The sequence below is a fragment of the Coregonus lavaretus genome (genome assembly GCF_964263955.1).
Source record: "Coregonus lavaretus genome assembly, contig: HAP1_SCAFFOLD_1544, whole genome shotgun sequence".
In the NCBI taxonomy this organism is placed as follows: domain Eukaryota; kingdom Metazoa; phylum Chordata; class Actinopteri; order Salmoniformes; family Salmonidae; genus Coregonus; species Coregonus lavaretus.
In genome coordinates this window covers 55,001-75,189 of record NW_028156578.1, presented here as the reverse complement: position 1 = coordinate 75,189, position 20,189 = coordinate 55,001, and the positions used below count along the sequence as shown (strand labels likewise).

Sequence of the window (20,189 nt, the reverse complement as noted above, 5' to 3'; positions counted from 1 at the left end):
AAAAGACATCACCTCCCTATGCCTCTCCTCCCCTGGTGTGTGTGATGAAGTCTCCTCCCTCACCTTGACTCATGCAGCCAGAGAGGGTGCGTGGGGGGGGGGGGGGGGCAGACTGGAGAGTGGCTCGGAGACCTCATAACAGCTGTGTGTGTGAGCAGGGGGAGCCGCTGTAGAATGCTTATAAGACTCAGTCATATGGAGCCTCTCAGTAATGGGACTGGGCCGTCACACACACACCAGTGCACAGCCCATTCATTGTTAATGAACACAGTTAATTTGTCTGGCGTACAGTCTGTCTGAGCTGCTGTCCCAATGAGTCCTGCTAGCTGTTAGTGTTCTGTCTGAGTCCTGCTATCTGTTAGTGTTCTGTCTGAGTCCTGCTATCTGTTAGTGTTCTGTCTGAGTCCTGCTATCTGTTAGTGTTCTGTCTGAGTCCTGCTATCTGTTAGTGTTCTGTCTGAGTCCTGCTATCTGTTAGTGTTCTGTCTGAGTCCTGCTATCTGTTAGTATTCTGTCTGAGTCCTGCTATCTGTTAGTGTTCTGTCTGAGTCCTGCTAGCTGTTAGTGTTCTGTCTGAGTCCTGCTATCTGTTAGTGTTCTGTCTGAGTCCTGCTATCTGTTAGTGTTCTGTCTGAGTCCTGCTATCTGTTAGTGTTCTGTCTGAGTCCTGCTATCTGTTAGTGTTCTGTCTGAGTCCTGCTATCTGTTAGTGTTCTGTCTGAGTCCTGCTATCTGTTAGTGTTCTGTCTGAGTCCGGTTATCTGTTAGTGTTCTGTCTGAGTCCTGCTATCTGTTAGTGCTCTGTCTGAGTCCTGCTATCTGTTAGTGTTCTGTCTGAGTCCTGCTATCTGTTAGTGTTCTGTCTGAGTCCTGCTAGCTGTTAGTGCTCTGTCTGAGTCCTGCTAGCTCTTAGTGTTCTGTCTGAGTCCTGCTAGCTGTTAGTGTTCTGTCTGAGTCCTGCTATCTGTTAGTGTTCTGTCTGAGTCCTGCTATCTGTTAGTGTTCTGTCTGAGTCCTGCTATCTGTTAGTGTTCTGTCTGAGTCCTGCTATCTGTTAGTGTTCTGTCTGAGTCCTGCTAGCTGTTAGTGTTCTGTCTGAGTCCTGCTATCTGTTAGTGTTCTGTCTGAGTCCTGCTATCTGTTAGTGTTCTGTCTGAGTCCTGCTATCTGTTAGTGTTCTGTCTGAGTCCTGCTATCTGTTAGTGTTCTGTCTGAGTCCTGCTATCTGTTAGTGTTCTGTCTGAGTCCGGTTATCTGTTAGTGTTCTGTCTGAGTCCTGCTATCTGTTAGTGCTCTGTCTGAGTCCTGCTATCTGTTAGTGTTCTGTCTGAGTCCTGCTATCTGTTAGTGTTCTGTCTGAGTCCTGCTAGCTGTTAGTGCTCTGTCTGAGTCCTGCTAGCTCTTAGTGTTCTGTCTGAGTCCTGCTAGCTGTTAGTGTTCTGTCTGAGTCCTGCTATCTGTTAGTGTTCTGTCTGAGTCCTGCTATCTGTTAGTGTTCTGTCTGAGTCCTGCTATCTGTTAGTGTTCTGTCTGAGTCCTGCTATCTGTTAGTGTTCTGTCTGAGTCCTGCTAGCTGTTAGTGCTCTGTCTGAGTCCTGCTATCTGTTAGTGTTCTGTCTGAGTCCTGCTATCTGTTAGTGTTCTGTCTGAGTCCTGCTATCTGTTAGTGTTCTGTCTGAGTCCTGCTATCTGTTAGTGTTCTGTCTGAGTCCTGCTATCTGTTAGTGTTCTGTCTGAGTCCTGCTATCTGTTAGTGTTCTGTCTGAGTCCTGCTATCTGTTAGTGTTCTGTCTGAGTCCTGCTATCTGTTAGTGTTCTGTCTGAGTCCTGCTATCTGTTAGTGTTCTGTCTGAGTCCTGCTATCTGTTAGTGTTCTGTCTGAGTCCTGCTATCTGTTAGTGTTCTGTCTGAGTCCTGCTAGCTGTTAGTGCTCTGTCTGAGTCCTGCTATCTGTTAGTGTTCTGTCTGAGTCCTGCTATCTGTTAGTGTTCTGTCTGAGTCCTGCTATCTGTTAGTGTTCTGTCTGAGTCCTGTTAGCTGTTAGTGTTCTGTCTGAGTCCTGCTATCTGTTAGTGTTCTGTCTGAGTCCTGTTAGCTGTTAGTGTTCTGTCTGAGTCCTGCTATCTGTTAGTGTTCTGTCTGAGTCCTGCTATCTGTTAGTGTTCTGTCTGAGTCCTGCTATCTGTTAGTGTTCTGCCTGAGTCCTGCTATCTGTTAGTGTTCTGCCTGAGTCCTGCTATCTGTTAGTGTTCTGTCTGAGTCCTGCTATCTGTTAGTGTTCTGTCTGAGTCCTGCTATCTGTTAGTGTTCTGTCTGAGTCCTGCTATCTGTTAGTGTTCTGTCTGAGTCCTGCTAGCTGTTAGTGTTCTGTCTGAGTCCTGCTATCTGTTAGTGTTCTGTCTGAGTCCTGCTATCTGTTAGTGTTCTGTCTGAGTCCTGCTATCTGTTAGTGTTCTGTCTGAGTCCTGCTATCTGTTAGTGTTCTGTCTGAGTCCTGCTATCTGTTAGTGTTCTGTCTGAGTCCTGCTATCTGTTAGTGTTCTGTCTGAGTCCTGCTATCTGTTAGTGTTCTGTCTGAGTCCTGCTATCTGTTAGTGTTCTGTCTGAGTCCTGCTATCTGTTAGTGTTCTGTCTGAGTCCTGCTATCTGTTAGTGTTCTGTCTGAGTCCTGCTATCTGTTAGTGTTCTGTCTGAGTCCTGCTATCTGTTAGTGTTCTGTCTGAGTCCTGCTAGCTGTTAGTGTTCTGTCTGAGTCCTGCTATCTGTTAGTGTTCTGTCTGAGTCCTGCTATCTGTTAGTGTTCTGTCTGAGTCCTGCTATCTGTTAGTGTTCTGTCTGAGTCCTGCTATCTGTTAGTGTTCTGTCTGAGTCCTGCTATCTGTTAGTGTTCTGTCTGAGTCCTGCTATCTGTTAGTGTTCTGTCTGAGTCCTGCTAGCTGTTAGTGCTCTGTCTGAGTCCTGCTAGCTGTTAGTGTTCTGTCTGAGTCCTGCTATCTGTTAGTGTTCTGTCTGAGTCCTGCTATCTGTTAGTGTTCTGTCTGAGTCCTGCTATCTGTTAGTGTTCTGTCTGAGTCCTGCTATCTGTTAGTGTTCTGTCTGAGTCCTGCTATCTGTTAGTGTTCTGTCTGAGTCCTGCTATCTGTTAGTGTTCTGTCTGAGTCCTGCTATCTGTTAGTGTTCTGTCTGAGTCCTGCTATCTGTTAGTGTTCTGTCTGAGTCCTGCTAGCTGTTAGTGTTCTGTCTGAGTCCTGCTATCTGTTAGTGTTCTGTCTGAGTCCTGCTATCTGTTAGTGTTCTGTCTGAGTCCTGCTAGCTGTTAGTGTTCTGTCTGAGTCCTGCTATCTGTTAGTGTTCTGTCTGAGTCCTGCTATCTGTTAGTGTTCTGTCTGAGTCCTGCTATCTGTTAGTGTTCTGTCTGAGTCCTGCTATCTGTTAGTGTTCTGTCTGAGTCCTGCTATCTGTTAGTGTTCTGTCTGAGTCCTGTTAGCTGTTAGTGTTCTGCCTGAGTCCTGCTATCTGTTAGTGTTCTGTCTGAGTCCTGCTATCTGTTAGTGTTCTGTCTGAGTCCTGCTATCTGTTAGTGTTCTGTCTGAGTCCTGCTATCTGTTAGTGTTCTGTCTGAGTCCTGCTATCTGTTAGTGTTCTATCTGAGTCCTGTTAGCTGTTAGTGTTCTGTCTGAGTCCTGCTATCTGTTAGTGTTCTGCCTGAGTCCTACTATCTGTTAGTGTTCTGTCTGAGTCCTGCTATCTGTTAGTGTTCTGTCTGAGTCCTGCTAGCTGCCTAGGCCAAGGCTCCTCTCTCTCTCCTCAGCAGCAGGCGCACATAACAGCGTGCAAGGAGTGAGAGAATGGTACTGAGGCGTCAAATCGAGGTGTATGCAGCTTAATCTGGCATTTCACCGGCTACAATTTGACCTATCAGCTTTTCATTTTTTTCAGCCAAACACGGGAATTACCAGCTAATGGAAACCCTGACTCACACATACAGCGTGTATCATACTGTTGTCTACAGTGTTGAGCCGTATCATAGTGATTATTACATACTGTTACTCCTCTGTTGACTGTCTAATGTTGCTGCCATGTGGAATTTAAAATCTCCCCCAGCCTTCCTGTCTCTGCAGTAGAAAAGGAAAGGAAGAGGAAGCCTTGTTTTTCTGGGTCAGAGATGTATCTGGAAGGATTTTAAATTCCACATGGCAGCAACACCCATATTAAAGTGTTTTCCACTGGAGCAGCTGGAAGATCCTCCACCACACTGCTGTTACAGCCCAGCACAGAGAGAGAAGAGGTGGGGAGGCGAGAGAGAGAGAGAGACACTGCTGTTACAGCCCAGCACAGAGAGAGAAGAGGTGGGGAGGCGAGAAAGAGAGAGAGATGTCATATAACAGGCATGGGTATTTTCTAACTAGCCCCCAGCCAGGGTTATAGTCCTCCCAGCCCCCCAGCCAGCTCCCCAGCCAGGGTTAGGGTCCTCCCAGCCCCCCAGCCAGCTCCCCAGCCAGGGTTAGGGTCCTCCCAGCCCCCCAGCCAGCTCCCCAGCCAGGGTTAGGGTCCTCCCAGCCCCCCAGCCAGCTCCCCAGCCAGGGTTAGGGTCCTCCCAGCCCCCCAGCCAGCTCCCCAGCCAGGGTTAGGGTCCTCCCAGCCCCCCAGCCAGCTCCCCAGCCAGGGTTGGGGTCCTCCCAGCCAGCTCCCCAGCCAGGGTTGGGATCCTCCCAGCCAGCCAGGGTTGGATCCTCCCAGCCAGCCCAGAGTTTCCACGCCTCCCAGCCAGCCTAAACCAGACAAACATCTGGTTTAAAGTGTGTGTGTGTGTTGACTCAGTGTTTTCAGGTGATAGAGGGGATGTTGTTTTGCTTTAGAACTTGTGTTTATTTGGGTTGAAAAGATGACCAACTTGGTTGACATGGTCTGTCTAAACCCAGGAAAATATAGGAGGCTATTTTACTTTTACTGGTTCCTTCTCTTCCCACCATATCTACACACAGATAGAAACAGATCTACTGTTGTCTGTCTGGTTCCTTCTCTTCCCACCATATCTACACACAGATAGAAACAGATCTACTGTTGTTTGTCTGGTTCCTTCTCTTCCCACCATATCTACACACAGATAGAAACAGATCTACTGTTGTTTGTCTGGTTCCTTCTCTTCCCACCATATCTACACACAGATAGAAACAGATCTACTGTTGTCTGTCTGGTTCCTTCTCTTCCCACCATATCTACACACAGATAGAAACAGATCTACTGTTGTTTGTCTGGTTCCTTCTCTTCCCACCATATCTACACACAGATAGAAACAGATCTACTGTTGTTTGTCTGGTTCCTTCTCTTCCCACCATATCTACACACAGATAGAAACAGATCTACTGTTGTCTGTCTGGTTCCTTCTCTTCCCACCATATCTACACACAGATAGAAACAGATCTACTGTTGTTTGTCTGGTTCCTTCTCTTCCCACCATATCTACACACAGATAGAAACAGATCTACTGTTGTTTGTCTGGTTCCTTCTATTCCCACCATATCTACACACAGATAGAAACAGATCTACTGTTGTTTGTCTGGTTCCTTCTTTTCCCACCATATCTACACACAGATAGAAACATATCTACTGTTGTTTGTCTGGTTCCTTCTCTTCCCACCATATCTACACACAGATAGAAACAGATCTACTGTTGTCTGTCTGGTTCCTTCTCTTCCCACCATATCTACACACAGATAGAAACAGATCTACTGTTGTTTGTCTGGTTCCTTCTCTTCCCACCATATCTACACACAGATAGACAATAGTAGATCTGTTTCTGTCTGGTTCCTTCTCTTCCCACCATATCTACACACAGATAGAAACAGATCTACTGTTGTTTGTCTTGTTTAGAAATTCTTGCATTTGATTCATTTTTAGTCTCTTTGGTGAGCCAGTCTTGGGGTATTATATTATTCAGTCCTATGGGAGGGGACTTTGGCTTTCTATTTTTGGAGTCTTAGATTTGGAGGTTGTGGATGAAAAGAGGGTTATTCCATTTGAGCCCCTGCAACGATCACCTGATATTCTATATCTTTATGAATAGTACAGAATAATGTACTGGGTCATATTGTCATTATTGTACACTGAAGAAAAATATAAACACAACATGCAGCATGTTACAGTTCATGTAAGGACATCAGTCAATTGAAATAAATAAATTAGGCCCTAATCTATGGATTTCACATGACTGGGAATACAGATATGCATCTGTTAGTCACAGATACCTTAAAAAAAAAGTAGGGAGGTGGATCAGAAAACCAGTCAGTATCTGGTGTGACCACCATTTTCCTCATGCAGCGCGACACATCAGGCTGTTGATTGTGGTCTATGGAATGTTGTCCCACTCCTCTTCAATGGCTGTGTGAAGGATATTGGCGGGAACTGGAACACGCTGTTGTACACGTCGATCCAGAGCATCCCAAACATGCTCAATGGGTGACATGTCTGGATAGTGTGCAGACATAGGGCCGTGCATTATCATTCTGAAACATGAGGGGATGGCGGCGGATGAATGGCACGACAATGGGCCTCAGGATCTCGTCAGAGTATCTCTGTGCATTCAAATTGCCATCGATAAAATGCAGTTGTGTTCGTTGTCCGTAGCTTATGCCTGCCCATACCATAACCCCACCGCCACCATGGGGCACTCTGTTCACAACGTTGACATCAGCAAACGCTCGCCCACACAACTCTATACACGCTGTCTGCCATCTGCCTGGTACAGTTGAAACCGGGATTAATCCGTGATGAGCACACTTCTACAGCATGCCAGTGAAGGTGCACATTTTCCCACTGAAGTCGGTTACGACGCCAAACTTCAGTCAGGTCAAGACCCTGGTGAGGACGACGAGCACGCAGGTGAGCTTCCCTGAGACGGTTTCTGACAGTTTGTGCAGAAATTGTTCGGTTGTGCAAACCCACAGTTTCATCAGCTGTCCGGGTGGCTGGTCTCAGACGATCCTGCAGGTGAAGAAGCCCGGATGTGGAAGTCCTGGGCTGGCGTGGTTTCACGTGGTCTGCGGTTGTGAGGCCGGTTGGACGTACTGCCCAGTTCTCTAAAACGACTTATGGTAGAGAAATGAACATTCAATTCTCTGGCATCAGCCCTGGTGGATATTCCTGCAGTCAGCATGCCAATTGCACGCTCCCTGAAAACTTGAGACATCTGTGGCATTGTGTTGTGTGACAAAACTGCACATTTTAGTGGCCTTTTAATATCCCCAGCACAAGGTACACTTGTGTAATGAACATGCTGTTTAATCAGCTTCTTGATATGCCACACCTGTCAGGTGGATGGATTACCTTGGCAAAGGATAAATGCTCACTAACAGGGATGTAAACAATTTTGTGCACAGAATTTGAGAGAAATACGTTTTTTTTTGCGTATGGAAAATGTCTAGGATCTTTTATTTCAGCTCATGAAACATGGGACCAACACTTGTTAAGTGTAGATGATAACCAGTCAATGTTCAGGTCACCAAGAAAATACATTTCTCTGTTAGCCTCGGAGACCTTATCTAACATCACACACATATTCTCCAGATAGTGAGTCTACACTTGGTGGTCTATAGCAGATCATATTCTCCAGATAGTGCCAGTCTACACTTGGTGGTCTATAGCAGATCATATTCTCCAGATAGTGACAGTCTACACTTGGTGTCCTATAGCAGATCATATTCTCCAGATAGTCCCAGTCTACACTTGGTGTCCTATAGCAGATCATATTCTCCAGATAGTGCCAGTCTACACTTGGTGGTCTATAGCAGATCATATTCTCCAGATAGTGCCAGTCTACACTTGGTGGTCTATAGCAGATCATATTCTCCAGATAGTGACAGTCTACACTTGGTGGTCTATAGCAGATCATATTCTCCAGATAGTGCCAGTCTCCACTTGGTGGTCTATAGCAGATCATATTATCCAGATAGTGACAGTCTACACTTGGTGCAGCACCCTACACTATAGCAGCACCCTACACTATAGCAGCACCCTACACTATAGCAGCACCCTACACTATAGCAGCACCCTACACTATAGCAGCACCCTACACTATAGCAGCACCCTACACTATAGCAGCACCCTACACTATAGCAGCACCCTACACTATAGCAGCACCCTACACTATAGCAGCACCCTACACTATAGCAGCACCCTACACTATAGCAGCACCCTACACTATAGCAGCACCCTACACTATAGCAGCACCCTACACTATAGCAGCACCCTACACTATAGCAGCACCCTACACTATAGCAGCACCCTACACTATAGCAGCACCCTACACTATAGCAGCACCCTACACTATAGCAGCACCCTAAATAGCAGCACCCTAAAAGAAGAGGCTTCAGATGAGGCAGGTGAACCTGCAACCACAGCACTTCTACTTCAAAAGTTTTAGAACACCTACTCATTCAAGGGTTTTTCTTAATTTTTACAATTTTTTACATTGTAGAATAATAGTGAAGACATCAAATCTATGAAATAACACATAGAATCATGTAGTAACCTAAACAAATCAAAATATATGTTATAGTTGAGATTCTTCGAATAGCCACCCTTTGCCTTGATGACAGCTTTGCACACTCTTGGCATTCTCTCAACCAGCTTCATGAGGTAGTCACCTGGAATTCATTTCAATTAACAGGTGTGCCTTCTTAAAAGTTAATTTGTGGAATGTATTTATTTAATGCGTTTGAGACAATCAGTTGTGTTGTGACAAGGTAGGGACGGTATACAGAAGATAGCCCTATTTGGTAAAAGACCAAGTCCATATTATGGCAAGAACAGCTCAAATAAGCAAAGAGAAACGACAGTCCATCATTACTTTAAGACATGAAGGTCAGTCAATATGGAACATTTCAAGAACTTTGAACGTTTCTTCAAGTGCAGTCGCAAACACCATCAATCGCTGTGATGAAACTGGCTCTCATGAGGACCGCCACAGGAATGGAAGACCCAGAGTTACCTCTGCTGCAGAGGATACGTTCATTAGAGTTACCAGCCTCAGAAATTGCAGCCCAAATAACTGCTTCACAGAGTTAAAGTAACAGACATCTCAACATCAACTGTTCAGAGGGGACCGTGTGAATCAGGCCTTCATGGTCGAATTGCTGCAAAGAAACCACCACTAAAGGACACCAATAAGAAGAAAAGACCTGCTTGGGCCAAGAAACACTATTTCAAGACAGTTGAAATCATTCCAAGTGAAGCTGGTTGAGAGAATGCCAAGAGTGTGCAAAGCTGTCATCAAGGCAAAGGGTGGCTATTTGAAGAATCTGAACTATAAAATATATTTTGATTTGTTTAATACTTTTTTGGTTACCACATGATTCCATATATGTTATTTCATAGTTTTGATGTCTTCACTATTATAATACAATGTAAAAAATTGTAAAAATAAAGAAAAACCCTTGAATGACTAGGTGTTCTAAAACTTTTGACCGGTAGTGTATGTATATATACAGCTCTGGAAAAAATTAAGAGACCACTGCAAATGTTTCTTAAATCAGCATTTCTACATGTATGACAGCCATTCCTTTCCAGTGTCTGTTGAATTCCAACACAGGCACACCTCATTCTACTGAATGAACCAAATCTTATTTAACGAGGAAAAGTATAAAATCCACTGCTGTGGTCATCACTACAAGTTGCAATAGGACCAGCTGGATGGCAAAAACTGTGCTTATGGTACCTCAAAAGTAATATTAATCAAAAAATAACTATTGACCATGCCAAAAGAGATGAAAAGGAAAGTTTTGAGTGAGGCAAAGAAGGGTTCAATTCTGGCTTTACTGGCCGAGGGATACAGTGAGCGTCAGGTTGCTTCCATCCTTAAAATGTCAAAGACGGCAGTTCATAAGAACAAGGTCAAGCAGCAGACATTGGGGACAACAAAGCTACAGACCAGCAGAGGGCGAAAACGACTCTCTACTGACCGGGATGACCACCAACTCATTTGAATGTCACTCAACAACCGTAGGATGACATCAAGTGACCTACAAAAAGAATGGCAAATGGCAGCTGGGGTGAAGTGCATTGCGAGGACGGTTTGAAACAGGCTCCTAGGGGCAGGGCTGAAGTCGTGCAAAGCTAGAAAAAAGCCCTTCATCAATGAGAAGCAAAGAAGAGCCAGGCTGAGGTTTGCAAAAGACAATTAGGATTGGGCCGTAGAGGACTGGAGTAAGGTCATCATCTCTGATGAGTCCAATTTTCAGCTTTTCCCAACACCTGGTCGTCTAATGGTTAGACGGAGACCTGGAGAGGCCTACAAGCCACAATTTTTTACAGAGCTGTATATGTAAGGGCTATTTTACAAAGAAGGAGAGTGATAGAGTGCTGCATCAGATGACCTGGCCACCACAATCCCCCGACCTCAACCCAATTGAGATGGTTTGGGATGAGTTGGACCGCAGAGTGAAGGAAAAGCAGCCAACAAGTGCTCAGCATATGTGGGAACTCATTCAAGACTGTTGGAAAAGCATTCCAGGTTAAGCTGGTTGAGAGAATGCCAAGAGTGTGCAAAGCTGTCATCTAGGCAAAGGGTGGCTATTTGAAGAATCTGAACTATAAAATATATTTTGATTTGTTTAATACTTTTTTGGTTACCACATGATTCCATATATGTTATTTCATAGTTTTGATGTCTTCACTATTATAATACAATGTAAAAAATTGTAAAAATAAAGAAAAACCCTTGAATGACTAGGTGTTCTAAAACTTTTGACCGGTAGTGTATGTATATATACAGCTCTGGAAAAAATTAAGAGACCACTGCAAATGTTTCTTAAATCAGCATTTCTACATGTATGACAGCCATTCCTTTCCAGTGTCTGTTGAATTCCAACACAGGCACACCTCATTCTACTGAATGAACCAAATCTTATTTAACGAGGAAAAGTATAAAATCCACTGCTGTGGTCATCACTACAAGTTGCAATAGGACCAGCTGGATGGCAAAAACTGTGCTTATGGTACCTCAAAAGTAATATTAATCAAAAAATAACTATTGACCATGCCAAAAGAGATGAAAAGGCCGAGGGATACAGTGAGCGTCAGGTTGCTTCCATCCTTAAAATGTCAAAGACGGCAGTTCATAAGAACAAGGTCAAGCAGCAGACATTGGGGACAACAAAGCTACAGACCAGCAGAGGGCGAAAACGACTCTCTACTGACCGGGATGACCACCAACTCATTTGAATGTCACTCAACAACCGTAGGATGACATCAAGTGACCTACAAAAAGAATGGCAAATGGCAGCTGGGGTGAAGTGCATTGCGAGGACGGTTTGAAACAGGCTCCTAGGGGCAGGGCTGAAGTCGTGCAAAGCTAGAAAAAAGCCCTTCATCAATGAGAAGCAAAGAAGAGCCAGGCTGAGGTTTGCAAAAGACAATTAGGATTGGGCCGTAGAGGACTGGAGTAAGGTCATCATCTCTGATGAGTCCAATTTTCAGCTTTTCCCAACACCTGGTCGTCTAATGGTTAGACGGAGACCTGGAGAGGCCTACAAGCCACAATTTTTTACAGAGCTGTATATGTAAGGGCTATTTTACAAAGAAGGAGAGTGATAGAGTGCTGCATCAGATGACCTGGCCACCACAATCCCCCGACCTCAACCCAATTGAGATGGTTTGGGATGAGTTGGACCGCAGAGTGAAGGAAAAGCAGCCAACAAGTGCTCAGCATATGTGGGAACTCATTCAAGACTGTTGGAAAAGCATTCCAGGTTAAGCTGGTTGAGAGAATGCCAAGAGTGTGCAAAGCTGTCATCTAGGCAAAGGGTGGCTATTTGAAGAATCTGAACTATAAAATATATTTTGATTTGTTTAATACTTTTTTGGTTACCACATGATTCCATATATGTTATTTCATAGTTTTGATGTCTTCACTATTATAATACAATGTAAAAAATTGTAAAAATAAAGAAAAACCCTTGAATGACTAGGTGTTCTAAAACTTTTGACCGGTAGTGTATGTATATATACAGCTCTGGAAAAAATTAAGAGACCACTGCAAATGTTTCTTAAATCAGCATTTCTACATGTATGACAGCCATTCCTTTCCAGTGTCTGCTACAATGTAGAAAATAGTAAAAATAAAGAAAAACCCTTGAATGAGTAGTTGTGTCCAAACCTTTGACTGATACTGTATATATGTACAGTTGAAGTCGGAAGTTTACATACAACTTAGCCAAATACATTTCAACTCAGTTTGACATTTAATCCTAGTAAAAATTCCCTGTCTTATGTCAGTTAGGATCACCATTTATAATAAATAATAATATGCCATTTAGCAGACGCTTTTATCCAAAGCGACTTACAGTCATGTGTGCATACATTTTTGTGTATGGGTGGTCCCGGGGATCGAACCCACTACCTTTGCGTTTCAAGCACCGTGCTCTACCAGCTGAGCTACAGAGGACCACACATTTTATTTTAAGAATGTGAAATGTCAGAATAATAGTAGAGAGAATGATTTATTTCAGCTTTTATTATTTCATCACATTCCCAGTGGGTCAGAAGTTTACATACACTCAATTAGCATTTGGTAGCATTGCCTTTAAATTGTTTAACGTGGGTCAAACGTTTTGGGTAGCCTTCCACAAGCTTCACACAAGAAGTTGGGTGAATTTTGGCCCATTCCTCCTGACAGAGCTGGTGTAACTGAGTCAGGTTTGTAGGCCTCCTTGCTTTTTCAGGTCTGCCCACAAATTTTCTATAGGATTGAGGTCAGGGCTTTGTGATGGCCACTCCAATACCTTGACTTTGTTGTCTAAGCCATTTTGCCACAACTTTTGAAGCATGCTTGGGGTCATTGTCCATTTGGAAGACCCATTAGGCGACCAAGCTTTAACTTCCTGACTGATGTCTTGAGATGTTGCTTCAATATATCCACATAATTTTCCTTCCTCATTATGCCATCTATTTTGTGAAGTGCACCAGTCCCTCCTGCAGCAAAGCACCCCCACAGCATGATGCTGCCACCCCCGTGCTTCACGGTTGGGATGGTGTTCTTTGGCTTGCAAGTGACCCCCATTTTCCTCCAAACATAACGATGGTCATTATGGCCAAACAGTTCTATTTTTGTTTCATCAGACCAGTGGACATTTCTCCAAAAAGTACGATCTTTGTCCCCATGTGCAGTTGCAAACCGTAGTCTGTCTTTTTTATGGTGGTTTTGGAGCAGTGGCTTCTTTCTTGCTGAGCGGCCTTTCAGGTAATGTCGATATAGGACTAGTTTTACTGTGGATATAGATACTTTTATACCTGTTTCCTCCAGCATCTTCACAAGGTCCTTTTGCTGTTGTTCTGGGATTGATTTGCACATTTCGCACCAAAGTACGTTCATCTCTAGGAGACAGAACGCGTCTCCTTCCTGAGCGGTATGACGGCTGCGTGGTCCCATGGTGTTTATACTTGCGTACTATTGTTTGTACAGATGAACGTGGTACCTTCAGGCATTTGGAAATTGCTCCCAAGGATGAACCAGACTTGTGGAGGTAAAAAAAAAAATGTCTGAGGTCTTGGCTGATTTCTTTTGATTTTCCCATGATGTCTAGTAAAGAGGCACTGCGTTTGAAGGTAGGCCTTGAATACATCCACAGGTACACCTCCAATTGACTCAAATTATGTCAGTTAGCCTATCAGAAGCTTCTAAAGCCATGACAACATTTTCTGGAATTTTCCAAGCTGTTTAAAGGCATATTCAACTTAGTGTATGTAAACTTCGGACTCACTGGAATTGTGATACAGTGAATTATAAGTGAAATAATCTGTCTGTAAATAATTGTTGGAAAAATTACTTGTGTCATGCACAAAGTAGATGTCCTAACCGACTTGCCAAATTATAGTTTGTTAACAAGAAATGGTGTTTGAAAAACACGTTTTAATGACTCCAACCTAAGTGTATGTTAACTTCCGACTTCAACTGTACATAAACACACACACATACACAGCAACACCTCCCCCATATGCATTCCTGTCTCTTTTATAGATGTTATATCCTTGTATTGCTACTGCTGTATCATCAAAGGAATTATGTAAGTGAGTTTCAGAGATGGCCAGTATATGAATGTTATCTGACGTTAGTAAGATTTGATTTCATTAACATTATGTCTAAGGTTTCATATATTGACATGGTTTATTCTTAGCCCTTTCCTGGGTAGCTTATCGGCGATAGACATAAAAACATTTTTTAGCTAACAGTCAGTCAGTCAGGCCCTTGTGAGTGTGATTTGGTGTATGTGTGTTATGTTTAGCTGAAGCTACGGATCCTGAAGCTCACTCCTCCCAGGCTTTCAGGAGGGTGGACAATGAGGTTGATGTAGCAGATGTAAGCAATGTCCCCACTCTCTCATGCAGCTTACATAGCTTTTTCTGCCTCTGGCACACAGCTTCAGAGAAGTCCATGAGGAAGATGTTGGTGCTTGCACCTTAGGAACCTGACCACTATCGTCCTGGGTCAGTCACCTGGGCTGGTTACAGGTTTTCCACCTCAACCTTAGGAACCTGACCACTATCGTCCTGGCTCAGTCACCTGGGCTGGTTACAGGTTTTCCACCTCAACCTTAGGAACCTGACCACTATCGTCCTGGCTCAGTCACCTGGGCTGGTTACAGGTTTTCCACCTCAACCTTCCATCATCCACCTGCAGCTTTTCTGTGAATGTTCCAGTTTTTTGTGATCTTGCTGGGAGAAACTGCAAACTGTTCTGAAGGTCCTGTTCCTCTCCGGTCCTTTATTTTCTTATTTGAGGCCGCCAGTATTTGGACAAAGCTCTTTAAGCAGTTTTCCTGTTGCTGTAACAATTGCTTGTAGAAATGTTTTTGTTAATTCCATTCCTTTCTTTTCTATAGATGTAGATCAGTAGGGTCAAAGCTCTGTGCTGTAAAACCTTGGTAGAGCATGGGTGAAGTAGACATTGGTGCTCATGAATTTCCTTTCATTTTGGGATTCAGACCAGTGCCTACTTCGCATTTAGAAGGTAGTTTCTTGTTTTTAATTGTATTAAATATGGTTGTAAAGTACTGAATGGTCTAATAAATAGATTCTGTCTCCAGTTGTAATGTACTGAATGGTCTATTAAATAGGTTCTGTCTCCAGTTGTAATGTACTGAATGGTCTAATAAATAGGTTCTGTCTCCAGTTGTAATGTACTGAATGGTCTTTAGTATGTATATAATATTGTTCTAATGTGTACGCTCTGTCTGTGTCTGCAGGATGAAGTGGACAGTTTGAGTCCTGTTCTCAGGGACAACCCTCAGCTTCATGAAGAGGTCAGGTTCTGGCTCAAAGATCAAAAGGTTCAGGAAATTTTTATGCAAGGTAAGAAACACTGAATCATGTATTTAATATTTAACAAACCCAACCAACTTGTCTGTTCACTGTGATGATGCGTAGTCCTTTGAACAGCACCCTATTCCATATATAGTGCACTACTTTAGACTAGAGCCTCATGGGGCCATATATAGTGCACTACTTTAGACTAGAGCCTCATGGGGCCATATATAGTGCACTACTTTAGACTAGAGCCTCATGGGGCCATATATAGTGCACTACTTTAGACTAGAGCCTCATGGGGCCATATATAGTGCACTACTTTAGACTAGAGCCTCATGGGGCCATATATAGTGCACTACTTTAGACTAGAGCCTCATGGGGCCATATATAGTGCACTACTTTAGACTAGAGCCTCATGGGGCCATATATAGTGCACTACTTTAGACTAGAGCCTCATGGGGCCATATATAGTGCACTACTTTAGACTAGAGCCTCATGGGGCCATATATAGTGCACTACTTTAGACTAGAGCCTCATGGGGCCATATATAGTGCACTACTTTAGACTAGAGCCTCATGGGGCCATATATAGTGCACTACTTTAGACTAGAGCCTCATGGGGCCATATATAGTGCACTACTTTAGACTAGAGCCTCATGGGGCCATATATAGTGCACTACTTTAGACTAGAGCCTCATGGGGCCATATATAGTGCACTACTTTAGACTAGAGCCTCATGGGGCCATATATAGTGCACTACTTTAGACTAGAGCCTCATGGGGCCATATATAGTGCACTACTTTAGACTAGAGCCTCATGGGGCCATATATAGTGCACTACTTTAGACTAGAGCCTCATGGGGCCATATATAGTGCACTACTTTAGACTAGAGCCTCATGGGGCCATATATAGTGCACTACTTTAGACTAGAGCCTCATGGGGCCATATATAGTGCACTACTTTAGACTAGAGCCTCATGGGGCCATATATAGTGCACTACTTTAGACTAGAGCCTCATGGGGCCATATATAGTGCACTACTTTAGACTAGAGCCTCATGGGGCCATATATAGTGCACTACTTTAGACTAGAGCCTCATGGGGCCATATATAGTGCACTACTTTAGACTAGAGCCTCATGGGGCCATATATAGTGCACTACTTTAGACTAGAGCCTCATGGGGCCATATATAGTGCACTACTTTAGACTAGAGCCTCATGGGGCCATATATAGTGCACTACTTTAGACTAGAGCCTCATGGGGCCAAATGTAGAGCACTAAAAAGAGAATACAGAGCCCAGGACAGAGACAGAGCCCAGGACAGAGACAGAGCCCAGGACAGAGACAGAGCCCAGGACAGAGACAGAGACCAGGACAGAGACAGAGCCCAGGACAGAGACAGAGCCAAGGACAGAGACCAGGAATCATTGCCACGGCCAGAATAGACCAGACCAGCCACTCTGTCATGTTATCTATCCAAGCAGACACTGATTTCCGTACCTGGCCCTGTGTCTGCTAGTACTGCCATCAGTGTCTGTTGTGGATACTGTAAGGACCAGATATCAGAGGAGACTGTCTGTTAGTCAGTGTGTTGTAAGGACCAGATATCAGAGGAGACTGTCTGTTAGTCAGTGTGTTGTAAGGACCAGAGGAGACTGTCTGTTAGTCAGTGTGTTGTAAGGACCAGAGGAGACTGTCTGTTAGTCAGTGTGTTGTAAGGACCAGAGGAGACTGTCTGTTAGTCAGTGTGTTGTAAGGACCAGAGGAGACTGTCTGTTAGTCAGTGTGTTGTAAGGACCAGAGGAGACTGTCTGTTAGTCAGTGTGTTGTAAGGACCAGAGGAGACTGTCTGTTAGTCAGTGTGTTGTAAGGACCAGAGGAGACTGTCTGTTAGTCAGTGTGTTGTAAGGATCAGAGGAGACTGTCTGTTAGTCAGTGTGTTGTAAGGACCAGAGGAGACTGTCTGTTAGTCAGTGTGTTGTAAGGACCAGACATCAGAGGAGACTGTCTGTTAGTCAGTGTGTTGTAAGGACCAGAGGAGACTGTCTGTTAGTCAGTGTGTTGTAAGGACCAGAGGAGACTGTCTGTTAGTCAGTGTGTTGTAAGGACCAGAGGAGACTGTCTGTTAGTCAGTGTGTTGTAAGGACCAGAGGAGACTGTCTGTTAGTCAGTGTGTTGTAAGGACCAGAGGAGACTGTCTGTTAGTCAGTGTGTTGTAAGGACCAGAGGAGACTGTCTGTTAGTCAGTGTGTTGTAAGGATCAGAGGAGACTGTCTGTTAGTCAGTGTGTTGTAAGGACCAGAGGAGACTGTCTGTTAGTCAGTGTGTTGTAAGGACCAGACATCAGAGGAGACTGTCTGTTAGTCAGTGTGTTGTAAGGACCAGAGGAGACTGTCTGTTAGTCAGTGTGTTGTAAGGACCAGAGGAGACTGTCTGTTAGTCAGTGTGTTGTAAGGACCAGAGGAGACTGTCTGTTAGTCAGTGTGTTGTAAGGACCAGAGGAGACTGTCTGTTAGTCAGTGTGTTGTAAGGACCAGAGGAGACTGTCTGTTAGTCAGTGTGTTGTAAGGACCAGAGGAGACTGTCTGTTAGTCAGTGTGTTGTAAGGACCAGAGGAGCCTGTCTGTTAGTCAGTGTGTTGTAAGGACCAGAGGAGACTGTCTGTTAGTCAGTGTGTTGTAAGGACCAGAGGAGCCTGTCTATTGGTCAGTGTGTTGTAAGGACCAGAGGAGACTGTCTGTTGGTCAGTGTGTTCCCGTTACCTGACAGATGAAGAGGCTCTGTGGTCTTGGAGCTGGTGCTTATTTACAATGTCCACATTTTAATGACTGTAATGAACTTGGCCTGGCTTAATGAGACCTAGTGTGTAATTAGAGCTGCATGGATCTCTTAGACCTCTCTGTGGTGCTAATAGCCTCCATGGTCTAGCAACCAGATGAGGAGGTTATCTGTCTTGTCCGCAGACTCTGGTCAAGGTGCAAGGACCTCTTAGACCTCTCAGTGGTGTTAATGGCCAGAGAGAGACCGTGTGAAGCGTTTAAGGCAGGCCTCTGATATTGAATGTAGTCTCAGTGGCGTTAATGGACAAGGAGAGACAGTGTGAAGCGTTTAAGGCAGGCCTCTGATATTGAATGTAGTCTCAGTGGCGTTAATGGACAAGGAGAGACAGTGTGAAGCGTTTAAGGCAGGCCTCTGATATTGAATGTAGTCTCAGTGGCGTTAATGGCCAGAGAGAGACAGTGTGAAGCGTTTAAGGCAGGCCTCTGATATTGAATGCCCATAGCGGCTCTGGAAGAATATCTAGCGTAGCTACAGATCTCTGAATGTGTATCTCAGGTGGTATAACTGGATGTCTTTCAGACTGTATTTAACCCCCACGTTGCTCCTGTTCTCCTCCAGGTCCCTATTCATTAAATGGCTACCGGGTCCGTGTTTACAGACAAGACTCAGCTACTCAGTGGTTCACAGGGATCATCACACATCATGACCTCTTCAGCCGTACTATGGTTGTGATGAATGACCAGGTAAATACACTCCTCTCATATTAAATACACCTCTATACTCCTCTCTACTCTTCATATTAAATACACCTCTATACTCCTCTCTACTCTTCATATTAAATACACCTCTATACTCCTCTCTCTACTCTTCATATTAAATACACCTCTATACTCCTCTCTACTCTTCATATTAAATACACCTCTATACTCCTCTCTACTCTTCATATTAAATACACCTCTATACTCCTCTCTCTACTCTTCATATTAAATACACCTCTATACTCCTCTCTACTCTTCATATTAAATACACCTCTATACTCCTCTCTACTCTTCATATTAAATACAGTGAGGGAAAAAAGTATTTGATCCCCTGCTGATTTTGTACGTTTGCCCGCTGACAAAGACATGATCAGTCTATAATTTTAATGGTAGGTTTATTTGAACAGTGAGAGACAGAATAACAACAACAAAATCCAGAAAAATGCATGTAAAAAATGTTAGATATGTATTTGCATTTTAATGAGGGAAATAAGTATTTGACCCCTCTGCAAAACATGACTTAGTACTTGTTGGCAAAACCCTTGTTGGCAATCACAGAGGTCAGACGTTTCTTGTAGTTGGCTACCAGGTTTGCACACATCTCAGGAGGGATTTTGTCCCACTCCTCTTTGCAGATCTTCTCCAAGTCATTAAGGTTTCGAGGCTGACGTTTGGCAACTCGAACCTTCAGCTCCCTCCACAGATTTTCTATGGGATTAAGGTCTGGAGACTGGCTAGGCCACTCCAGGACCTTAATGTGCTTCTTCTTGAGCCACTCCTTTGTTGCCTTGGCCGTGTGTTTTGGGTCATTGTCATGCTGGAATACCCATCCACGACCCATTTTCAATGCCCTGGCTGAGGGAAGGAGGTTCTCACCCAAGATTTGACGGTACATGGCCCTGTCCATCGTCCCTTTGATGCGGTGAAGTTGTCCTGTCCCCTTAGCAGAAAAACCCCTCCCAAAGCATAATGTTTCCACCTCCATGTTTGACGGTGGGGATGGTGTTCTTGGGGTCATAGGCAGCATTCCTCCTCCTCCAAACACGGCGAGTTGAGTTGATGCCAAAGAGCTCCATTTTGGTCTCATCTGACCACAACACTTTCACCCAGTTCTCCTCTGAATCATTCCGATGTTCATTGGCAAACTTCAGACGGGCCTGTGTATGTGCTTTCTTGAGCAGGGGGACCTTGCGGGCGCTGCAGGATTTCAGTCCTTCACGGCGTAGTGTGTTACCAATTGTTTTCTTGGTGACTATGGTCCCAGCTGCCTTGAGATCATTGACAAGATCCTCCCGTGTAGTTCTGGGCTGATTCCTCACCGTTCTCATGATCATTGCAACTCCACGAGGTGA

The 20,189-nt window shown here is 44.3% G+C and overlaps 1 protein-coding gene across 1 annotated transcript in view; it reads left to right on the top strand.

Annotated features, from left to right (window-relative positions):
• The window catches only part of LOC311126185 (putative JmjC domain-containing histone demethylation protein 2C), a gene marked incomplete at its 3' end in the record, with an annotated part of 108,512 nt that overhangs the window by 35,697 nt on the left and 52,626 nt on the right, over positions 1–20,189 (top strand). Inside the window, exons 3-4 of the mRNA XM_084200202.1 lie at positions 15,240–15,345; positions 18,698–18,822. Coding sequence (XP_084056328.1) covers positions 15,339–15,345; positions 18,698–18,822 — 132 coding nt within the window. The remainder of the gene's footprint in view (positions 1–15,239; positions 15,346–18,697; positions 18,823–20,189) is intronic.